This window comes from Hemitrygon akajei, unplaced genomic scaffold, assembly GCF_048418815.1.
Source record: "Hemitrygon akajei unplaced genomic scaffold, sHemAka1.3 Scf000085, whole genome shotgun sequence".
NCBI classification, from domain to species: Eukaryota; Metazoa; Chordata; class Chondrichthyes; order Myliobatiformes; family Dasyatidae; genus Hemitrygon; species Hemitrygon akajei.
Window position 1 is genome coordinate 1,090,915 of NW_027331971.1, and position 17,965 is coordinate 1,108,879.

A 17,965-nucleotide genomic window follows, 5' to 3' on the forward strand; every position below is an offset into this window, starting at 1 on the left:
CCCACTCTTGTGGCACAGGAGAGTTCCAAGCCTCAGCTGCGACAAACTGAAGTGATCAGCTTTTCCACTCTCACTCTCTCTCTCTCTCTCTCTCTCTCTCTCTCATCTCTCTCTCTCTCTCTCTCTCTCTCTCTCTCTCTCTCTCCTCTCTCTCTCTCTCTCTCTCTCTCCTCTCTCTCTCTCTCTCTCTCTCTCTCTCTCTCTCTCTCTCTCCTCTCTCTCTCTCTCTCTCTCTCTCTCTCTCATCTCTCTCCTCTCTCTCTCTCTCTCTCTCTCTCTCTCTCTCTCTCCTGACCGACAGCCTGTCTGCAGATTGCTGTCTCTCTCTCATGATTAATCCACAGTTAGCGCTGTCAGCCTGTGACTGACGTCATAGTCCCGCCTCCTCACGCCGGCGCTCTTAAAGAAACAGTCACAGTACGACCGCAGGCTCGTAACAGCTGCAACACAACTTCCCGACTTTTGAACTCAAAGCTTCAACTAGTAAAGACAACCATGCCATTTGCCTTCTTAACCACCCGATCAATCTGTGCAGTCTCTTTCAGGGAGCGATGAACTTCGAGTCTGAGATCCCTCTGATCATCAACACTGTTCAGGGGTTTGCATTTAACAGTGTACTGTCTCGTACATTCGACCTACCGAGCTGCCAAGATGATCATCACTTTTCAAATCTCACTGAGATTTCTCAGGTCCTGTTGAATTTATTGCCAAGTGCACAAGTACGGGAAGGTACAGGTACAGAGTAACACTGACTTGTGGCAGCATCGCAGGCAAGTACATTCGGATAACACACGGAACACAGGTTATACGATTCTCTGTCAGTAACAATCTATAAATATGCTTTATGTCATTAACTGTATATCACATACATTGTGTCATGATCAATATTAAAATGTGCAATAACAGACTTGAAAATGTTCAAATTGGTTCCTGTTTCCATTCCTCCTATAATCCACAACCAGCTCCTTTGTTTTTGTCACAATGAGGGAGAGGTTGTTTTCTTGACACCACAGTGTCGAGGTGATGACTTCTTCTCTGTCGGCTGTCTCGTTATTATTTGAGATTAGGTCAATCAATGTAGTGTCAGCAAATTTAATTATCAGATTGGAGCTGTGAGGGGTGACACAAGTCATGGTGCACAGAGTAAAGGAGGGGGCCAAGGAGACAACCTTGTGGGGTATGTGTGCTGAGGGTCAGAGAGACAGAGGTGAGGGAGCCCACTCTTACCAACTGCCGGCGATCTGACAGGAAGTCCAGGATCCAGCTACACAAGGCAGGGTGAAGGCCGAGGTCTCTGAGCTTCTTGTCGATATTTCTCGCCTTCGTATGGCTACAGCTCTGCCCATGACTGCAAGGAACTGCAGAGAACTTTGGAGAAGAGAGAACAGAGAACATGAGAGAAACAAGCCTCCCCTCCATGGACTCTCCCTACACTTCCCCTGCCTCGGAAAAGCAGGCCATGTACTCAGATACCCACAACTTGGACATTCTTGCTGCAAATACAGCTCCCATCGGAGACGAGATACAAAAGCCTTAAGGCGCGAACCAGGTTTAAGGAGGGCATTCCGTCCGCGGCTATAAGCCAAATCAATGGTCTCTAGTCCGATAGAATGGACTCGACCTCACAATGTAACTCGATGTGACCCTGTACCATATGTCTATCTGCACTGCACTTTCTCATTCAGTGTCCAAAACCATGTATCTGTAGGTCTATCAGCTGACCCACTCTGTATCTCATCAGCCGTCCATCAAATAACACCGCCCTCGGTCACCCTGGCGACCCATGAGCTGCTCGTTGCTCTTTCTCTGTAAAAAACTCACAAGCAGGCAGTGTCCTTGTATATTCAAAACAAGCTTGCAGAGAAACCATAACTCACTCTCTCCCCCCCCTCTCTCTCTCTCTCTCTCTCTCTCTCTCTCTGCCCCCCTCTCTCTCTCTTCTCCCTCCCCCCCTCCCCTTAATAACAATGTGTCCGGTTTTGAACAACAACTCTCTCTCACTTTTCGAAAACACAGTTCATAGGGGTGATTCAGGACCCCGTCACACATAATAATCAGAAAGTCTCTAGTCGCAGCCGTGTAAATTAAATGTGATCTCAGTAGGTGTGTGGCGCATGCTCAGAATGCGAAGGAGACAGCCAAACTGAGCCAGGTCACAGACTGATGAAGGGGAGGAATGATCCATTTTGATACAGAGACGGAAGCAGAGTGTTTGATAGTGTGCCTGATGCCGGAACTGTGGCCAGAAGAAGATGAAGTCTTGTTCCTCCAAATTGTTTTGAGCTGTGACGGTATTTTTATCAGAAGACACCATGGAGACTAAAATTATCTGAGTTGAAATGTTGTCCTCCCACTGACGTGCTTTGCAATGCTTTAACAGTGTAGAAAAGTCAAAGGATTTGTGTATGGGAATCACAAACACAACAGCTCGTTAGTTCCGCTGTATCTGTCAGCGTTGACAGCAGTGAGATGTCATTGACTGGCTCTCATTTTGGGAGGGATTCAATCGGCCATCGCAGATACACCAACAGCTTCGCACCCGGAAGCGACCGTTCACCTGCTCCGTGTGTGTGAAGAGACTCATTCAGTTAACCCACCTTGTGATGCTCCGGTGAGTTCACAGTACATAGAGGCCACATTTCTGTACGGAGTAAGCAAAGAGTTTTACTCAATCATCCCAGCTGCGGCAACACCAGCAACTTCACATCAGGGAGGAAGTTCAAATCAGCTCCGTGTTAAATGTTTAACCTTCACGGTGACTGAAGGCAGCTGCAGGTTCATGAGGGACGGTTACTGTCTTATCCGTTGATTCGTTCCGAAATTCACTTCGAAATATCACCAGTTGACAGTGACAGGAATATCGTCTTCAAGTGGTTACCACAGAACACCCCGATTCCAGAAAGGGCCAACAAAAGTGATACCACAGGATACTCCAGCAAATTCTGACAAATGGATTATACGAAGTGACAGTCACACATATCCGTTGTGCACGGCGTGCCGATGATCAACCCGATTTTCTGGGCATGGAAGAGTTCCAACCCATAGCAGTGACAAGCTGAAGTTCCAACAGCTTCTCCTTCTCCCTCTCCCTCTCCCTCTAAGTCTGCCACAGCTTGTGTCTGACGTCACAGTCCCGCCTCACTCAGGCACTTAAAGGGACACTCACTGTAAAAGAACCTGCGGTCTCGCAACACAATGCACCTCTAACGTCTGATAGTAGACTCGCCAGTGAATCTTCCATGGTGCAGAGTCAGAAACCAAAGAGTTACCAGCCTGAGTCAGGGCTTTGGGGCTCCAGAGAGAGATGGGGCCTGGAGTTCACGAGGAGGAGGAGGAATCAAACCAGCAGGCTCTGGCTACAAAACAAAGATCGGAAACATTTGGAAACAGGTTGTCCGGAAAAAGGTGGTTAATTTCTGCAAAATACTGGTGGAAATCAACAGATCAGGCAGCAAATGTGGAGAGGAATAAATAGACAACGTTTAGGCCGACTCCCTTCAGCATGTCTAGACTGTGTACTCCTCTGCTTCGCTGCTGCCTGAACTGCAGAGTTTCTCCTGCAATTTGTGTGTGTGCGTCTCTGGTTTTCCAGCAACAGCAAAATCTCTTGTGTTTTCAATCTGCATTTGTAAGAAGGATCTACTTTCGCATTAGACACTGGGAAGGGTTGCTGATATTAAGTGCATTGTTTATGGTAGCTGCTTTCTGCGTTAAGAGAGCTGCTGAGTTTTCTACACAAAAACAAAACTGAGGTCTGGATATGGAACCGGTGCTTGCAGAAACTTTTAATGGCACCGTGATTACCCAGAATGTTCTGCGTTACAATTTTCACTATCGCTGAAGCACCGACCGAACGCGCAGGCGTCAGGGATGAGGATGGTTCCAAATATCGCGCATGCGCGCAGTACAGAAAGGCCTCGAGGAATCGGCTCCAGGTAAGAGATGGTTTGCGCTGGTTTTTTCAACACCGAATTCGGGGTAATTGCTGTGACGTTCGGACACCGTGCCCTGAAATCCCGGGATAGTCCTGTTCTCGTCCCCCTCTCTCTCAGCCTCACGATCCGTACACGGGCCCCGGGGAGCTTCCGGCTGATGACGGAATGGGAACCGATAGATCTCTCAGACAGAGCTGAGCTCCAGCTATCTAAATGCAAGGATTAGGAACTCGGAGAAAGGGAACAAAATCTTTTACATCACCAATTGAGAAAATCACCTTTGTTTTACCTACAATCACAAACCAGAGAAAATGTGCAGAAATTGAAAATCCAAGCAACACACACAAAATGCTGGAGGAACTCAGCATTAGTACTCTTTTCCATAGATGCTGCCTGGCCTGCTGAGTTCCTCCGGTATTTTATGTGTGTTGCTTGTTCTACCTCCTCTTCTGGATTTTTCTACCCGTGAGAACGTGTTTTGACCCATTCTCTCTGGGTACATAATGATATCAAACACCTTTGCCCTGGGCATCATGTAGCTTTCACATCACAGATGTGCCAGACTCCAGTGAGACAGACTAGTGCCCTTCCCTTCACATCCATTGGCATTGCTGTCAGTGAGTTCACCACCATCTATCACCTGGGGGAGAGTTCAGAGGGAATATTTGTGTCCAGTACAGAAATTGTGTTACCTTTGTGTATTGTGGCGATGGAGAAGTTGCTGGAGAATTTGCAAGTAGGAGTAAGTGCAGTAATATTTGGAAATCTGACTTTTTAAAGCATCATTTAGCAAGCAAATCAGACATGGATGGTGTGAAAAAGCTGGAGTGAGAAAATCCTTCATAACCCACTACAGGCCTGCTACATAGGTTGTGTGAGAGTGCAGATGAACTTGATCAAACCCAAAGGATATCAAAGTTCTTATTAACAGTGATTACAGTCCAACAGTCCACTCTCTCAACCCCAGATCCATTGATGTCAATAGGGGTTAGCCTGTCTCCATTCCTTCTGTCGTCCACAACCAGTTCCCTTGTTTTTGTGACTTTGAGCGAGAGTTTGTTTTCTTGACACCAGTCAGATGTTGTTCAGACCTCAGATAGAGTCAGCAATCAAATGGTTGAGCATGGTGCGATGAATGTGCTGAGCTGTGTATATCACAATGCAAGAAGCATCGTAGGAAAGCCAGATGAGCTCAGGACAGGGAATTATGATATTGTAGCCATTACTGGGACTTGGTTGCACGTAAGAGTCTGAGGGATTTAGAGGAACAAATGTGTGGAGAGATTGCAGACTGTGCCAAGAAATAAATGTTGATATGGTAAGCGATTTTAACTTTCTAAATATTGACTGTGTCTCCCATACTGTAAAAGGAATAGCTGGGGTAGAATTTGTCAAATGTGTCCTTATTCAGTCCATAGAATTCCTAAAGTAGAAGTGTGCAATATGCTATTAGGAAATGATCCAGGGCTAGTGACAGAAATTAGTGTATGGGAACACTTTGTATTTAGTGATCATAATGCCATGAGATTCTAAGTAAATATGGAAAAAGAGAGGTCTGGAACAGAGGCTGGGGTTCTAAATTGGAGACAGGACAATTTGGATGTTATCAGAAAGGATCTGAGAAGTGTGGACTGGGTCAGGAAGTTTTCTGTCGAAGGAGTACTTGGGAAATGGGCGTCCTTCAGCAGTGGAATTCTGAATTTGTGGAGTTTGTATGAGCTTGCCAAGTTAAAAGTTGAAAGCGAACTGGTGCAGGGAACATTGGTTTTCAGACAGACAGACATACTTTTTTGATCCCAAGGGAAATTGGGTTTCATTACAGTTGCACCAACCGAGAATAGTGAAGAAATATAGCAAAATAAAGCCATAAATAATTAAATAATAATAAGTAAATTATGCCAAGTGAAAATAAGTCTAGGACCAGGCTATTGGCTCAGGGTGTCTGACACTCCGAGGGAGGAGTTGTAAAGTTTGATGGCCACTGGCAGGAATGACTTCCCATGATGCTCAGTGTTGCATCTCGGTGGAATGAGTCTCTGGATGAATGTACTCCTGTGCCTAACCAGTACATTATGGAGTGGATGGGAGACATTGTCCAAGATGGCATGCAACTTGGACAGCATCCTCCTTTCAAACACCAACGTCAGAGAGTCCAGTTCCACCCCCACAGCATCACTGGCCTTACAATTGAGTTTGTTGATTCTGTTGGTGTCTGCTACCCTCAGCCTGCTCCCTCCACTTCTTCATCCAGGTCATTTATAAAAATCAAAGAGTAAGGGTCCAAACAGATACCTGAGGCACTCCACTGGTCACCGACCTCCATGCAGAATATGACCCGTCTACAACCACTTGTGTGATTCATTGAAACATCCAATCCTTTGGTACCTCCCCCTGTCACCAAGCATGATTTAATTATCTGCTCGGAACCCCGATAATTTCTGCACTTGTCTCACGCAGGATCCAAGGGAGCACCTTGTCATGCCCTGGAGATTTATCCACCCGCATCAGCCTCAGGATAACAAACATCTCCGCTTCTTTAATCTGTACAGGGTCCACGATTTTAATGCAGCTTTTCCACTCTCACATAGATCCTGTGTCCATCTCCTGAGTAATTGAGATGATAAAAGTATTTAAGATCTCCCCCATCTGCTTTGGTTCTACACGTGGATTGCCATTCTGGTCTTGCAGAGGACCAACTTTGCTCTTAAATTCTTCAATTCTTTTGCTCTTAATCTATCTCTAGAATCCCTGAAGATTATCCTTCATCTTTTCTGTGAGGGCATCCTCATTCATGCCTTCTTTTAGCAATCCTGATTTATTTCTTATGTCAAACAACACACACAAAATGCTGGTGGAACACATCTGGCCAGGCAGCATCTATAGGGAGAAGCGCTGTCAACGTTTCGGGCCGAGACACTTCGTCAGGACTTTCTTATGTGTTCTCTTGCATTCCTTAAACTCCGTTAGAACCTACTTGCTATCCCTGTTAGTGCTTCACCAGGGTCACAATATCTCTTGAAAACCAAGGTTCCCTACAGTTTCTATCTTTACCTTTTATTCTGACACGTTGTACTTTCAAAATTTTGCTTTAAAGGCCTCCCATTTACCAAGCACACCTTTGCCATAAAGCAGCCTGTCCCAGTCCACAGTTGCCAGATCCTAGTGTCATAATTCCAGGTGTTGATCCATTCCCTGAACACATCCACCTTTCCTATCATGCTCCTTGCATTGAGATATACAGGGCTCAGCATATACACTGCACCATGCTCAACGTTTTTCATTCCTGACTTTGTCTGAGGTCTGAACAACACCTGTCTCCACAACACCTCCACTATCTGTTCTGTTATTCAGGCATCCATTCCCCCTGAGACGTTAGTTTAACCCCCCTTACCCCCACCCCCCACCATGCAGCTCTATCACCCCTTTGGTTTTCATCTCCCAGATCAATAAAAAGGAGGTGCATACAGGCAGATAGGAACAAATGGGCTACTTATGAGATACAGGAAATTCAAGTGAACACTGATGAAAGAAGGCATGAGGTTGCCCCAGCAGACAAGGTGAAGGAGAATCCTCATGGATTCTGCAGATATGTTAAGTGCAAAAAGATTCCAAGGGGAAAAAATTAATCCTGTGAAAGATCAGAATGGTAATACATATGAGGTAACAAAATAGATGAGGGAGATTATTTTTTTGCATCCCTATTTACACAGGAAACAGACACAGGGTCTATAGAAGTGAGGCAAAGCAGCATCAACTTCATGGACCCTCTACACGTTACAGAGGTGGAGGTGTTTGTTGTCCTGAGGCAAATTAGCGTGGATAAATCCCCAGGGCTTGACAGGTTGTTCCCTGGGACCCTGCGGAAGACAAGTGTAGAAATTGTCGGGGCACAAGCACAGATATTTAAATTATCCTTAGTGACAGGTGAGGTACTGGAGGATTGGCAGACAGGCAGCATGGCTTTGTGCATAGTAGGTCATGTCTAACCAATCTTATAGAGTCTCTGGAGGAAGTTATCAGGAAAGTGGATGAAGGCAAGGCAGTGGATGTTGTCTACATGGACTTCGGCAAGGCACTTGACAATGTCTCATATGGGAGGTTGGTCAAGAAGGTTCAGTCACTCAGCATTCAAGATGAGATAGTAAATTGGACAAGACACTGTCTTTGGGAGAAGCCAGAGTGTGATAGCAGATGGTTGCCTCTCTGAGCAGAGGCCTGTGACTAATGGTTGCCACAGGGATCAGTGCTGGATCTGTTGTTATTTGTCATCTATATCAGTAATCTGGATGTGAACATGGTTCGCTGGATCAGCAAATTTGTGGATGACACTAAGATTGGGTGTGTAGTGGACAGTGAGGAAGACTACCATGGCTTGCAGTGTGAACTGGACCAGCTGGAAAAATGGGTTCAGAAATGGAAAACGGAATTTAATGCAGACAAGTGTGAGGGGTTACACTTTGGTAGGACCTACCAGTGTAGGTCTTACACAGTGACTGGTCGGGCATGGAGGAGTGTTGTAAAGGAAAGGGATCTGGGAATACAGGTCAATATTTCACTGAAAGTGGTGTCACAGTTCGATAGGGATGGAAAGAAAGATTTTGGCACATTGGCCTTCATGAACCAAAGTGGTGAGTACAGGATATGGATGATATGTTGACTTTGTACAAGGCATTGGTGAGGCCTAATTTGGAGTATTGTGTGCAATGTTGGTCACCAACCTACAGGAAAAATTTAAAAGAGGTTGAAAGAGTTCAGAGAAAATTCAGAACGATGTTGCCGGGTCTAGAGGACTTGGGTTTTACGATTGAACAGGTCAGGACGTTATTCCTTGGAACACAGAAGACTGAGGGGAGATTTGATGGAGGTATACCAAAATTATGAGGGGTATAGATAGGGTAAATGCAAGCTGGCTTTTACCACTGAGATGGGGTGGGACTACAACCAGAGGCCATGGGTTAAGGGTGCAAGGTGAAATGTTAAGGGGAACACGAGGGGAAACTTCTTGACGCAATGGGTCATCCGTGTGTGGAATGAGCAGACAGCCCAACTGGTGCGTGCAAGCTCAGTTTCAACATTTAAGAGGTTTGGATGGATGGCAGGTGTATGGGAGTGGGCAGTTTAGATAGTTCAACACAAATCAGATGGGCCAAAAGGTCTGTTTCTGTGTTGTATTTCTCTTTGACTGTGACAAGAACCTGAAATAATACTAATATTTGCTCTAATTCCTTTTAGCAGCTGTGCAGACAGACCAACCATACATCTGAGTAGGAGATATTTACATGGCGTTAAAACTGTGGCACTTTAAATTAACAGTACATAAAAGAAAATCCCAGCTGCACGTCAACAAAGGCTATTTGCGTGAGAGTATTTCAGTTACTGTGGGGCCAGGCACCCATACAGCTCAGTGGGAACAGGGAATAATACCAATGGAGAGAGTCAAACTGAGCCAGGTCACATATTGGAGATGGCAGAATTGCCCCATTCTTGTAGAGACAGGAAGAGCATCAGAGACTTTGGTGGTCATTCCAGATACCAGCAACTGTGCCAAGTTAGAAGATGATTTCTCTCTCCAATTTGGGTTGAACTTCACTGTAACAGTGTGATATCAGATCACACCTCAGCAACTAAAGTGATCTCATCTGAAATGTTGTCCTTCCCCCACTGATGGATTTTGTAAATCTTTTTACAGGTTAAAAATGACAAGGAATTTGTCTACGGGAATCTCAAACAAAACACGCCAGTTTTGCTGTCTCTGTCCAGATATTTAAGAAGTGGAGCAAGGGATTCACTCAATCATCCTTCCTGCTCAGACTGTGGGGAGGGATTCACTCAGTCATCTGAACGACTGGCACACCTGTTATTTTACAAGGGGAGAGGCCATTCACCTGCGCAGACAATGGGAATGGATTCAGTTGGTCATCTCAAATGAAGGTACATCAGCAAGTTCACATTGGGCAGACGCTGGACATCTGCTGAATTTGTGGGGAAGGATTCTCTCGGTCATCTAACCTAATGGCTCACCAGCGAGTTCACACTGGGGAGCGGCCGTTCACCTGCTCGGACTGTGGGAAGGGATTCACTGAATCATCTAAATTGAAGGTACATCAACGAGTTCATTCTGGGGAGAGGCCATTCACCTGCTCAGACTGTGGGAAGGGATTCACTCGGTCATCTCACCTACTGCTACATCAGTTAGTTCACACTGCAGAGAGGGATTTCACCTGCTCAGATTGTGGGAAGAGATTCACTCACTCTTCCACCCTACAGAGACACCAGTCAGTTCACACCAGGGAGAGGCCGTTCACCTGCTCAGTCTGTGGGAAGAGATTCACTCAGTCATCCCACCTACAGAGACACCAGCAAGTTCACACTGGGGAGAAGCCTTTCACCTGCTCAAACTGTGGGAAGAGATTCACACAGTCATCCACCCTACAGAGACACCAGTCAATTCACACTGGGGAGTGGCGGTTCACCTGCTCACAATGTGGGAAGGGATTCACACAGTTATCCAAACTACTGGCACACCAGTCAGTTCACAGTGGGGAGTGGCCATTCACCTGCTCAGACTGTGGGAAGGGATTCACTCGGTCATCTGATCTGCTGACACACGAGCGAGTTCACACCGGGGAGAGGCCATTCACCTGCTGTGAATGTGGGAAGGGATTCGCTCGGTCATCTGATCTACAGATACACCAGCGAGTTCACACTGGGGAGAGGCCGTTTACCTGCTCAGTCTGTGGGAAGGGATTCCATCAATCTTCCAACCTCCATAGACACCAGCAATTTCACACTGGGGTGAAGCAGTTCACCTGCTCATTCTGTGGGAAGGGATTCAGTCGGTCATCCTCCCTATTGGCACACCAGTCAGTTCACACTGGGGTGTGGCCATTCACCTGCTCAGAATGTGGGAAAGGATTCACTCAATCATCTGAACTACTGGTACACCAGTCAGTTCACAGTGGGGAGTGGCCGTTCACCTGCTCAGAATGTGGGAAGGGATTCACTCAGTCATCCAACTTACAGAGACACCAGTCAGTTCACACTGGGGAGAAGCCGTTCACCTGCTGCGAATGTGGGAAGGGATTTGCTCGGTTATCCGATCTACAGATACACCAGCGAGTTCACACCGGGGAGAGACCATTCACCTGCTCAGTCTGTGGGAAGGGGTTCCATCAATCATCCAACCTTCATAGACACCAGCGAGTTCACACTGGGGTGAAGCCGTTCACCTGCTCAGACTGTGGAAAGGGATTCACTCGGTCATCCTCACTATTGGCACACCAGCGAGTTCACACTGGGGAGAGAGCGTTCACCTGCTGTGAATGTGGGAAAGGATTCACTCGGTCATCTCATCTGCTGGCACACCAGCGAGTTCACAGTGGGTAGAGACCGTTCACCTGCTCAGAACGTGGGAAGGGATTCACTCGGTCATCCAATCTACAAAGACACCAGCAAGTTCACTTTGGGTAAAGGACGATCTCCTGCTGAGACATTGGGAAGAGTTTTTGTCAGCCATCTCCATCAAATGTGCATCATTGGGTTCACACTGGGGAGAGGCTGTTTACCTGCTGCGAATGTGAGAATGGATTCACTCAGTTATCTAACCTTGTGACACACTACCGGGTTCACACTGGGGAGAAAGTTTCAATGAGCTGCATGCTGGATATTTGTCCATCACCATTGCTGAATGCAATTTTGAGAGTGACTGTCGGTGCTGAACTCTGCAATTATTGCTGCTGCTCACCACACCCAGTTCTGCACCCTGGTCACTGGGCATGGGAGGAGTTCCTTCTGCTGTACATTCACCTTTAATGGGACTGGATCAGTGACAAATCAATCAGTTCTATTTTAAACTCTGTCTCCGGTACTTAGTGCATTTATAACACACCTAGCATACAGTAGAGAGTCAACTCAGCCCAGCTGGACCCTGCCAGTGATTCAGTCCCATGACAGTCTATTTCAATCCTCCCCTTTTGTTCATCTCTCACTCTCACTCTGGTGATGGGTACAAATAGTCATCATCTGTGGGTGAAGAGGTTTCCCTTGAATTTTCTGCAGACTGAAGAAGTCGAGCTGATTGCAGTTCTGTCTGTGATGTTCTTCCCCCCTCAAATCTCTGGGCTGAGGAAGAATGACATTGGTAGTTAACCTCCTTAATCACAACTAATTTCCACATTATGGGTCATTTTCCCTGCTTCTAAAGGGTTGTTAGAGAACATCACTGTCCTCAAAAGACTGAAGTGAAGGCAGAATGGGAAATCATCAGTTGGATGTTCAACGGAGCAGGGTCAGACACCAGAGGTGGGTCTGCACAGGGCAGAGTTTGGGGCTCTGGGCAATGGTCGGGGTAAGAACGTATGATGAGGAGAAGGGTATCAGCAGCGGGGCGTGGCAACAAATGTCAGAGTAACAACATTTGGAAGCTGATTGACAGAGACAATCAGTTGATTGTCTGACTGATGACACAAACAATGCCTGTGGTGAGGTTCTCCACAGGTTGAGGAACATGTGTGTGTTGGGAATGGTTTTGTCTATTGAGGGAGTTGTTCCTGCTTGTTTATCCTGCAATATGATATCCGGATGGTTATTATGGACTGTCCTATTTGAAAAAATGTATTGATTATCATATAATTTGTAAGATCTTGACTCTAAAACTGGGTCAGGCTTGAATTTATGGTGCCTTCATTCAGTTATGGAGGGCATTCATGAGTTTTTATTTTTAAACAATGTTTTGGTGAATGGTACTTGCCACTTGATTGTACCTTTGTAAGTAATCAGATTGAGTTAAACTGCTGCGGGATCCTGGAATGTGTTGGATTGTGTCGGGTTTCTCTTGGCATTTTCTGCACTTACTGCCTTGTTTGTTTGTATTTCATGTATTTTTTGTTTTTTTCCCCTTTTGTTGAACACCTTGTCCTGTATTTCTGCAAGGAACCCCTCTGTTTCTGGGAAGAGGTCTCCAACTCTCAGTGGAGTGCTCGATGCTTCCTTGTCACCATCTCATCTGCTCAGATTGTTGGGATGTCTCCCATGGAGGGTCATACTCATTCCACTGGTTAATGTTTTCTTCCAGAGTGGTGATTTATTTTTCTGATTTGGCCTCTCATTTAAGTTTTCTGGTCTGTATTTCAAATCAGATTTGCATATACACACATGGAGTGCTGAATCCTGTTCATTTTTGATGAAAATATATGTTTAGAAGTTTTATCTGACTGTTGTCTGATTTTTTTCATGTCTGTTGTTCCTCTTCCTCCTTGTATCCAAGGTAGTGTTAATCTAAATGTGTCACTCCTGATGAAGGGTTTCAGCCCGAAACATCGTCACTACCTCCTCCCATAGATGCTGTCTGGCCTGCTGAGTTCTGCCAGCATTTTGTGTTTTTATTTATTTCCAGCATCTGCAGATTCACCCGTATCTGAGTGTGAATAGACTTTTCTAAAGTTCTTATTTATCTTTGTAAATTCTACTGATTGAAATGGGACCAAGGGTCTTGATAAAGGGTCTTGGCCCGAAATGTCGATTCCCATCCATAGATGTTGCCTAACATGCTGAGCTCCTCCAACACTTTGTGTGTAGTTCTCTAGATTTCCAGCATCTGCGGGTCCTCTTGTTTGAGAACAAGCTGGTAGTGGGGTTGTGTGGCTGTGTTGGTAAAATATTAAATAAAATCATTAGAAAGAGGTGGCATAGTGTTGGCAGGTGTAGAATCTGTGAGTAGAATAAAGGAACTGCAAATGTAAAAAAAAAAGTCCCTAATGGGAATTGTATAGAGACCTCCGAACAGTAGCAAGTATGTGGTCCACAAGTTACAATGGGAGATAGAAAATGCGTGCCAAAAGGGAATGATACAATAGTCATGGGGGACTGTCATGCAGGTGATTAGGAAAATTAGGATGGTGTTGGTTTCAAGAGGAGGAATTCCTAGAGTGCCCACAGGATGCTTTTTAGAGCAGCTCGTGGTTGAGCCTACTTGGGGATCAGCTATTCTGGATTGGGTGTTGTAATGATCTGGAAATTCTCAGGGCACTTAAGTTCAAAGAACACTTAGGGGCAAGTGATCTTAATGTGATGAAATTTACCCTGACATAAGAGAAGGAGAATTTAAAGTCAGATGTGTATTCAGAGAATTAGAGAGGCTTGAGAGAAAAAATGGTCAACATTGATTTGAGAAGAACGCAGGCAAGGATGAAAACAGAGCAGCAATGGCTGGAATTTCTGGAAGTAATTCGGAAGGCACAGGATATACACAGTGGCATGCTGAAGTTTGGGCACCCTTGGTCAAAGTTTCTGTTACTGTGAATAGTTAAGTGAGTAAAAGATGACCTGATTTCCAGAAGGCATAAAGTTAAAGATGACACATCTCTTTAATGGTTTAAGCAAGATTGCTTTTCTTATTTCCATCTTTTACAGTTTCAAAATAACAAAAAAAGGAAAAGGGCCAGAAGCAAATGTTTGGGCACTCTCATGGTCAGTACTTAGTAACACCCACTTTAGCGAGTTTTATAGTGTGTAAGTGCTTTCTGTAGCCAGCTAAGTGTCTTTCAATTCGTTTTTGTGAATTTCTGGGTTCAGTTATTAGCAGCAAAACACTGACAGCAGAAATTAAAGATCAAAATATTATAAGAGTCACAGAGCCCAGCAGTACCAAAACAGGCCCTTCGGCCCTTCTAGTCAATGCTGACCTGTTTTTTGTTGTTACTGCCTGGTTCCAACTATCTGCCCCAGAGCCTACATACACCTCCCATCCATGTCCTCACTCAAATTTCTCTTTTGTGTCTAAATCGAACCCACATCCAACACTTCCACTGGCAGCTCATTCCACTCTGACCAAACTGTGAGTAAAGAATTCCCCTTCAGGTTCCCCAAAAATAATTCACTTTCACCCTGAACTGATGTACAATGTCAGGGTGAGAGGGCAGACAGTAAGGGCAGGGGTTGGTCAAGTGCGGAGAGGGAAACAGAGCGGAGAATTTATACTTAATATCTTCCAGAAAAACTAATTGTTTGAACTTACTGGCTATAACCCTACTATCCACGTCCTGTACGTTCTCAACCTAATTTTTGATCTAGATGACAAGTAGCAATGTTCAAAGTTCAAAGTACATTTTATTATCAGTGTACACATTTGTCACCACATACGACCCTGAGATTCTTTTTCCTACAGGAACACTTGGCAAATCTATAGAATAGTAACAGGATGACACAATGAAAGATCAAGTAGAGCATAGAATTCAACAAACTGTGCAAATGCACATATAATTAAATATCAATGAATAATGAAAGCAATGGCTGTAACCCTGGGGAACCTCACTAGGCTGGGCCCTGAGTCCAATAAACAGCCTCCCACCATCACTCTCTGCTTCCTACCATCAAGCCAACTGTGCATCCAGTTAGCCAGCTCTCCCTGGATCCCATGAGATCTAACTTTCCACAGCAACTTACCATGCTGAACCTTAGCAGAGGCCTCACTGATGCCCATATTGGCCTCGATCCTGGGACAGACGTGTCACAGATCAGAGAGCATAGATTTAAGAAGAGGATGAAGAGGTTTAGAGGGATCTGAGGAAGAGATTTTTCACTCAGAGGGTAGCTGAAATCTGGAACACACTGCCCAAGATGGTGGTGGAGGCAGGTCCCTTCACAACATTAACGAAGTGGATGAGCATTGAAATTGCCAAGATACAGTCGGCTATGAACCAAGTGCTGATCAATGGGACCAGTGTAGACAGTGAGTGGATGGTCAGAACGGGTATGGCCGGCCAAAGGCCTGTTTCCATGCTGTGTGACCCTCTACTCTGGACACATTAAATTAACGATGGTGGCACCATAAGGGATTGGTTTCAAAACTCCACACCCCTGTCCAACCTGAAATAAACCAGACTGCACCCCTTTGTCGCCACTGCAAGTATCTGTTTCTCTCAAGGTAACTTAGATTGGTCACTTCTACTGAACAACTGGCAATTGATGAAGTTCCTGTGTCTTCTTCCATTAATATTGCTTCCTCACAGCAAAACTAACCCTCTCACTGTGACAGAATCAGTGACGAAATCTGCCCCCAAACACTGTGCTTTCATCCCTGCACATTGTAACTGGAACCATCTCACTGAGGGGCTGATGGAGACACAAAGCCTGCCCCTGCTTCTGACATTTCAAATACCCTCAGAATGGTTTTCTGATTCAGTCTGAAGGTGATGGTACATTCACCTCGTCGTCAGACCTGACAAACCATGTCTTCCCACAGCTGGTCCTCCTGTTGGTGTGTCGTCTTTCCTCCACCTCCGGGGAAGCTGCATCTCCACACAAACTCCTCACTTGAGTCGACAGTCTGTACCCGTGCCACAGGAAATCACATCTCTGTCACTATTCCAGCTGCCACCATCCCGGAAGTGGTACCGCAACATAAAAGGCCGGACCGACAGGCTCTGGGACAGCTTCTTCACCAGGACATCAGACTGATGAACACATGCTGATTTGAGTGTACTCTATATTACATTGTCGGTTTTATTTATTATAAACTATTATAAATTACTATGATTGCACGTTGCACATTTTGATGGAGACATAACGTAAAGATTTTTACTCTTCATGGATGTAAGAAATAAAGTCAATTCAATTCAATTCCTGATTCTGTGTCTGACCTACTCGCCTGTGGGTATCCTCCGTCAACAAGCTTCTTCCTCAGTCACCACCTGTGAGATTACACACAAAAAAAATCAAAACGATCTATTAGACAGCTCCTGTACCCCTCCACCCCTGAACATGTTTAAACTCTCTCCTCAGCCCCTTCCCTATTACCTTTCCCATTCAGACTCCCGATGTGCCAGCAGATCTCATAGGAGGCTGTACAAACCCGTGACCTTCTCTGATGTACAATTCAGTGACCTCGTTCCCTATCCGCACTCGCAGCCCATGACGGCTGTCCTAGATTCTGGGGCTCTGTAACACACAATGTTGTAACACGTAATCTTGTTAGCAGCAAGATTGGACAGTCATTAAAATGTTTGTTGTTTCCTGAAAGGACACGCGAGCTAAGCCGTTTGATCCAATTCACCAGATCCCGCCTTGTTTACAGCTTAATTCGTCTCGGGACCCGGACGCACACTCCATTCATAATCTCTACCCACACACAGACAGAGCCGTCCCTTCACACCAAACCCCTCGGAGAACCACAAGGGACTGATCCCACAGCCGGGGCTCGGTCGCAAAGTTAAAACCGGGGCTGAGGAGAGCCTGGAGCCTCCAGTCGAGACAAAACCGCACTGCCCACTCAGTCAACAACTGGACACAGGACTTTACATCACACAGCACCGGATTCAGTGCTGAAACCCTAATTTAATTTTGTTGTTCCAAATCGTACGAAACAAAAGGTGTTTTAAAATTGAAGCGCTCCCCCTGACGTGACGTCACACAGGAGCCCCCACGCGCCTGACGTCACCCACGGTCTCCTCATACCTGCATCTGCTGTCACGAGCACGGTGCCTTACGTCACACATGCGCTGCTGTGCTCGAGCTTTTTCGGTTTAACGGCTGAGCAATCGAGCACGAGCCAACGCCCCCCTCCCCGAACAGTCAACAGAGGAATTGAATTGATTGCAGAGCTGCGCTATTCCCATTGGTGCGAAGTGATGTCAATCACTGGGTACACCCAGTAGTGAAGGCGGACCAGCCGAGCGGGCGTAGAGCCGTCTCCGGCTGCAGCTCGAACTGCACGTTAAAGCGGAACAAATATCAAATAAAATGTCCCGCTTTTTGATTTATATCTATTTCCATCCGAGGAAAGTTGGGGGCTTTTGTGAAGCGTCTCCGGCAGCCGGAGTCTGAGGAGTAGTAGGAGACCACACGATCCATCGCTTGATGCCGCTTCCTTGTGGAGGGATCAGACATAAAAAGTGAGGAGAGGGGTATTTTATTGAAAGGATGAAGATGGTGTGAGAGGGGGCGGACAGGATGTTTGTCCCGGTGGGGACAGGAGGGGCTGATCTGTGGAAATGCCCGAGCCCACGGTGGTGGCGAGCAGAGGGATTCACCAC

At 45.9% G+C, this 17,965-nt stretch overlaps 1 protein-coding gene and 2 long non-coding RNA genes across 3 annotated transcripts in view; 1 reads left to right on the forward strand and 2 right to left on the reverse strand.

Annotated features, from left to right (window-relative positions):
• LOC140722704 (uncharacterized) overlaps window positions 1–17,965 on the reverse strand; it is a 328,213-nt gene that overhangs the window by 21,237 nt on the left and 289,011 nt on the right. The window lies entirely within an intron of this gene.
• LOC140722712 (uncharacterized) lies at window positions 2,973–13,411 on the forward strand. Its single transcript, XM_073037413.1, has 2 exons — window positions 2,973–3,935; window positions 9,625–13,411. The coding sequence occupies exon 2, from the start codon at window positions 9,948–9,950 to the stop codon at window positions 11,319–11,321; it is 1,374 nt and encodes a 457-aa protein (XP_072893514.1). The 5' UTR covers window positions 2,973–3,935; window positions 9,625–9,947; the 3' UTR covers window positions 11,322–13,411.
• On the reverse strand, window positions 15,041–17,453 carry LOC140722698 (uncharacterized). Its single transcript, XR_012097718.1, has 3 exons — window positions 17,388–17,453; window positions 16,731–16,871; window positions 15,041–16,624 (listed from the first exon to the last, which is right to left on the reverse strand). It is a non-coding gene; the product is annotated as an uncharacterized lncRNA (long non-coding RNA).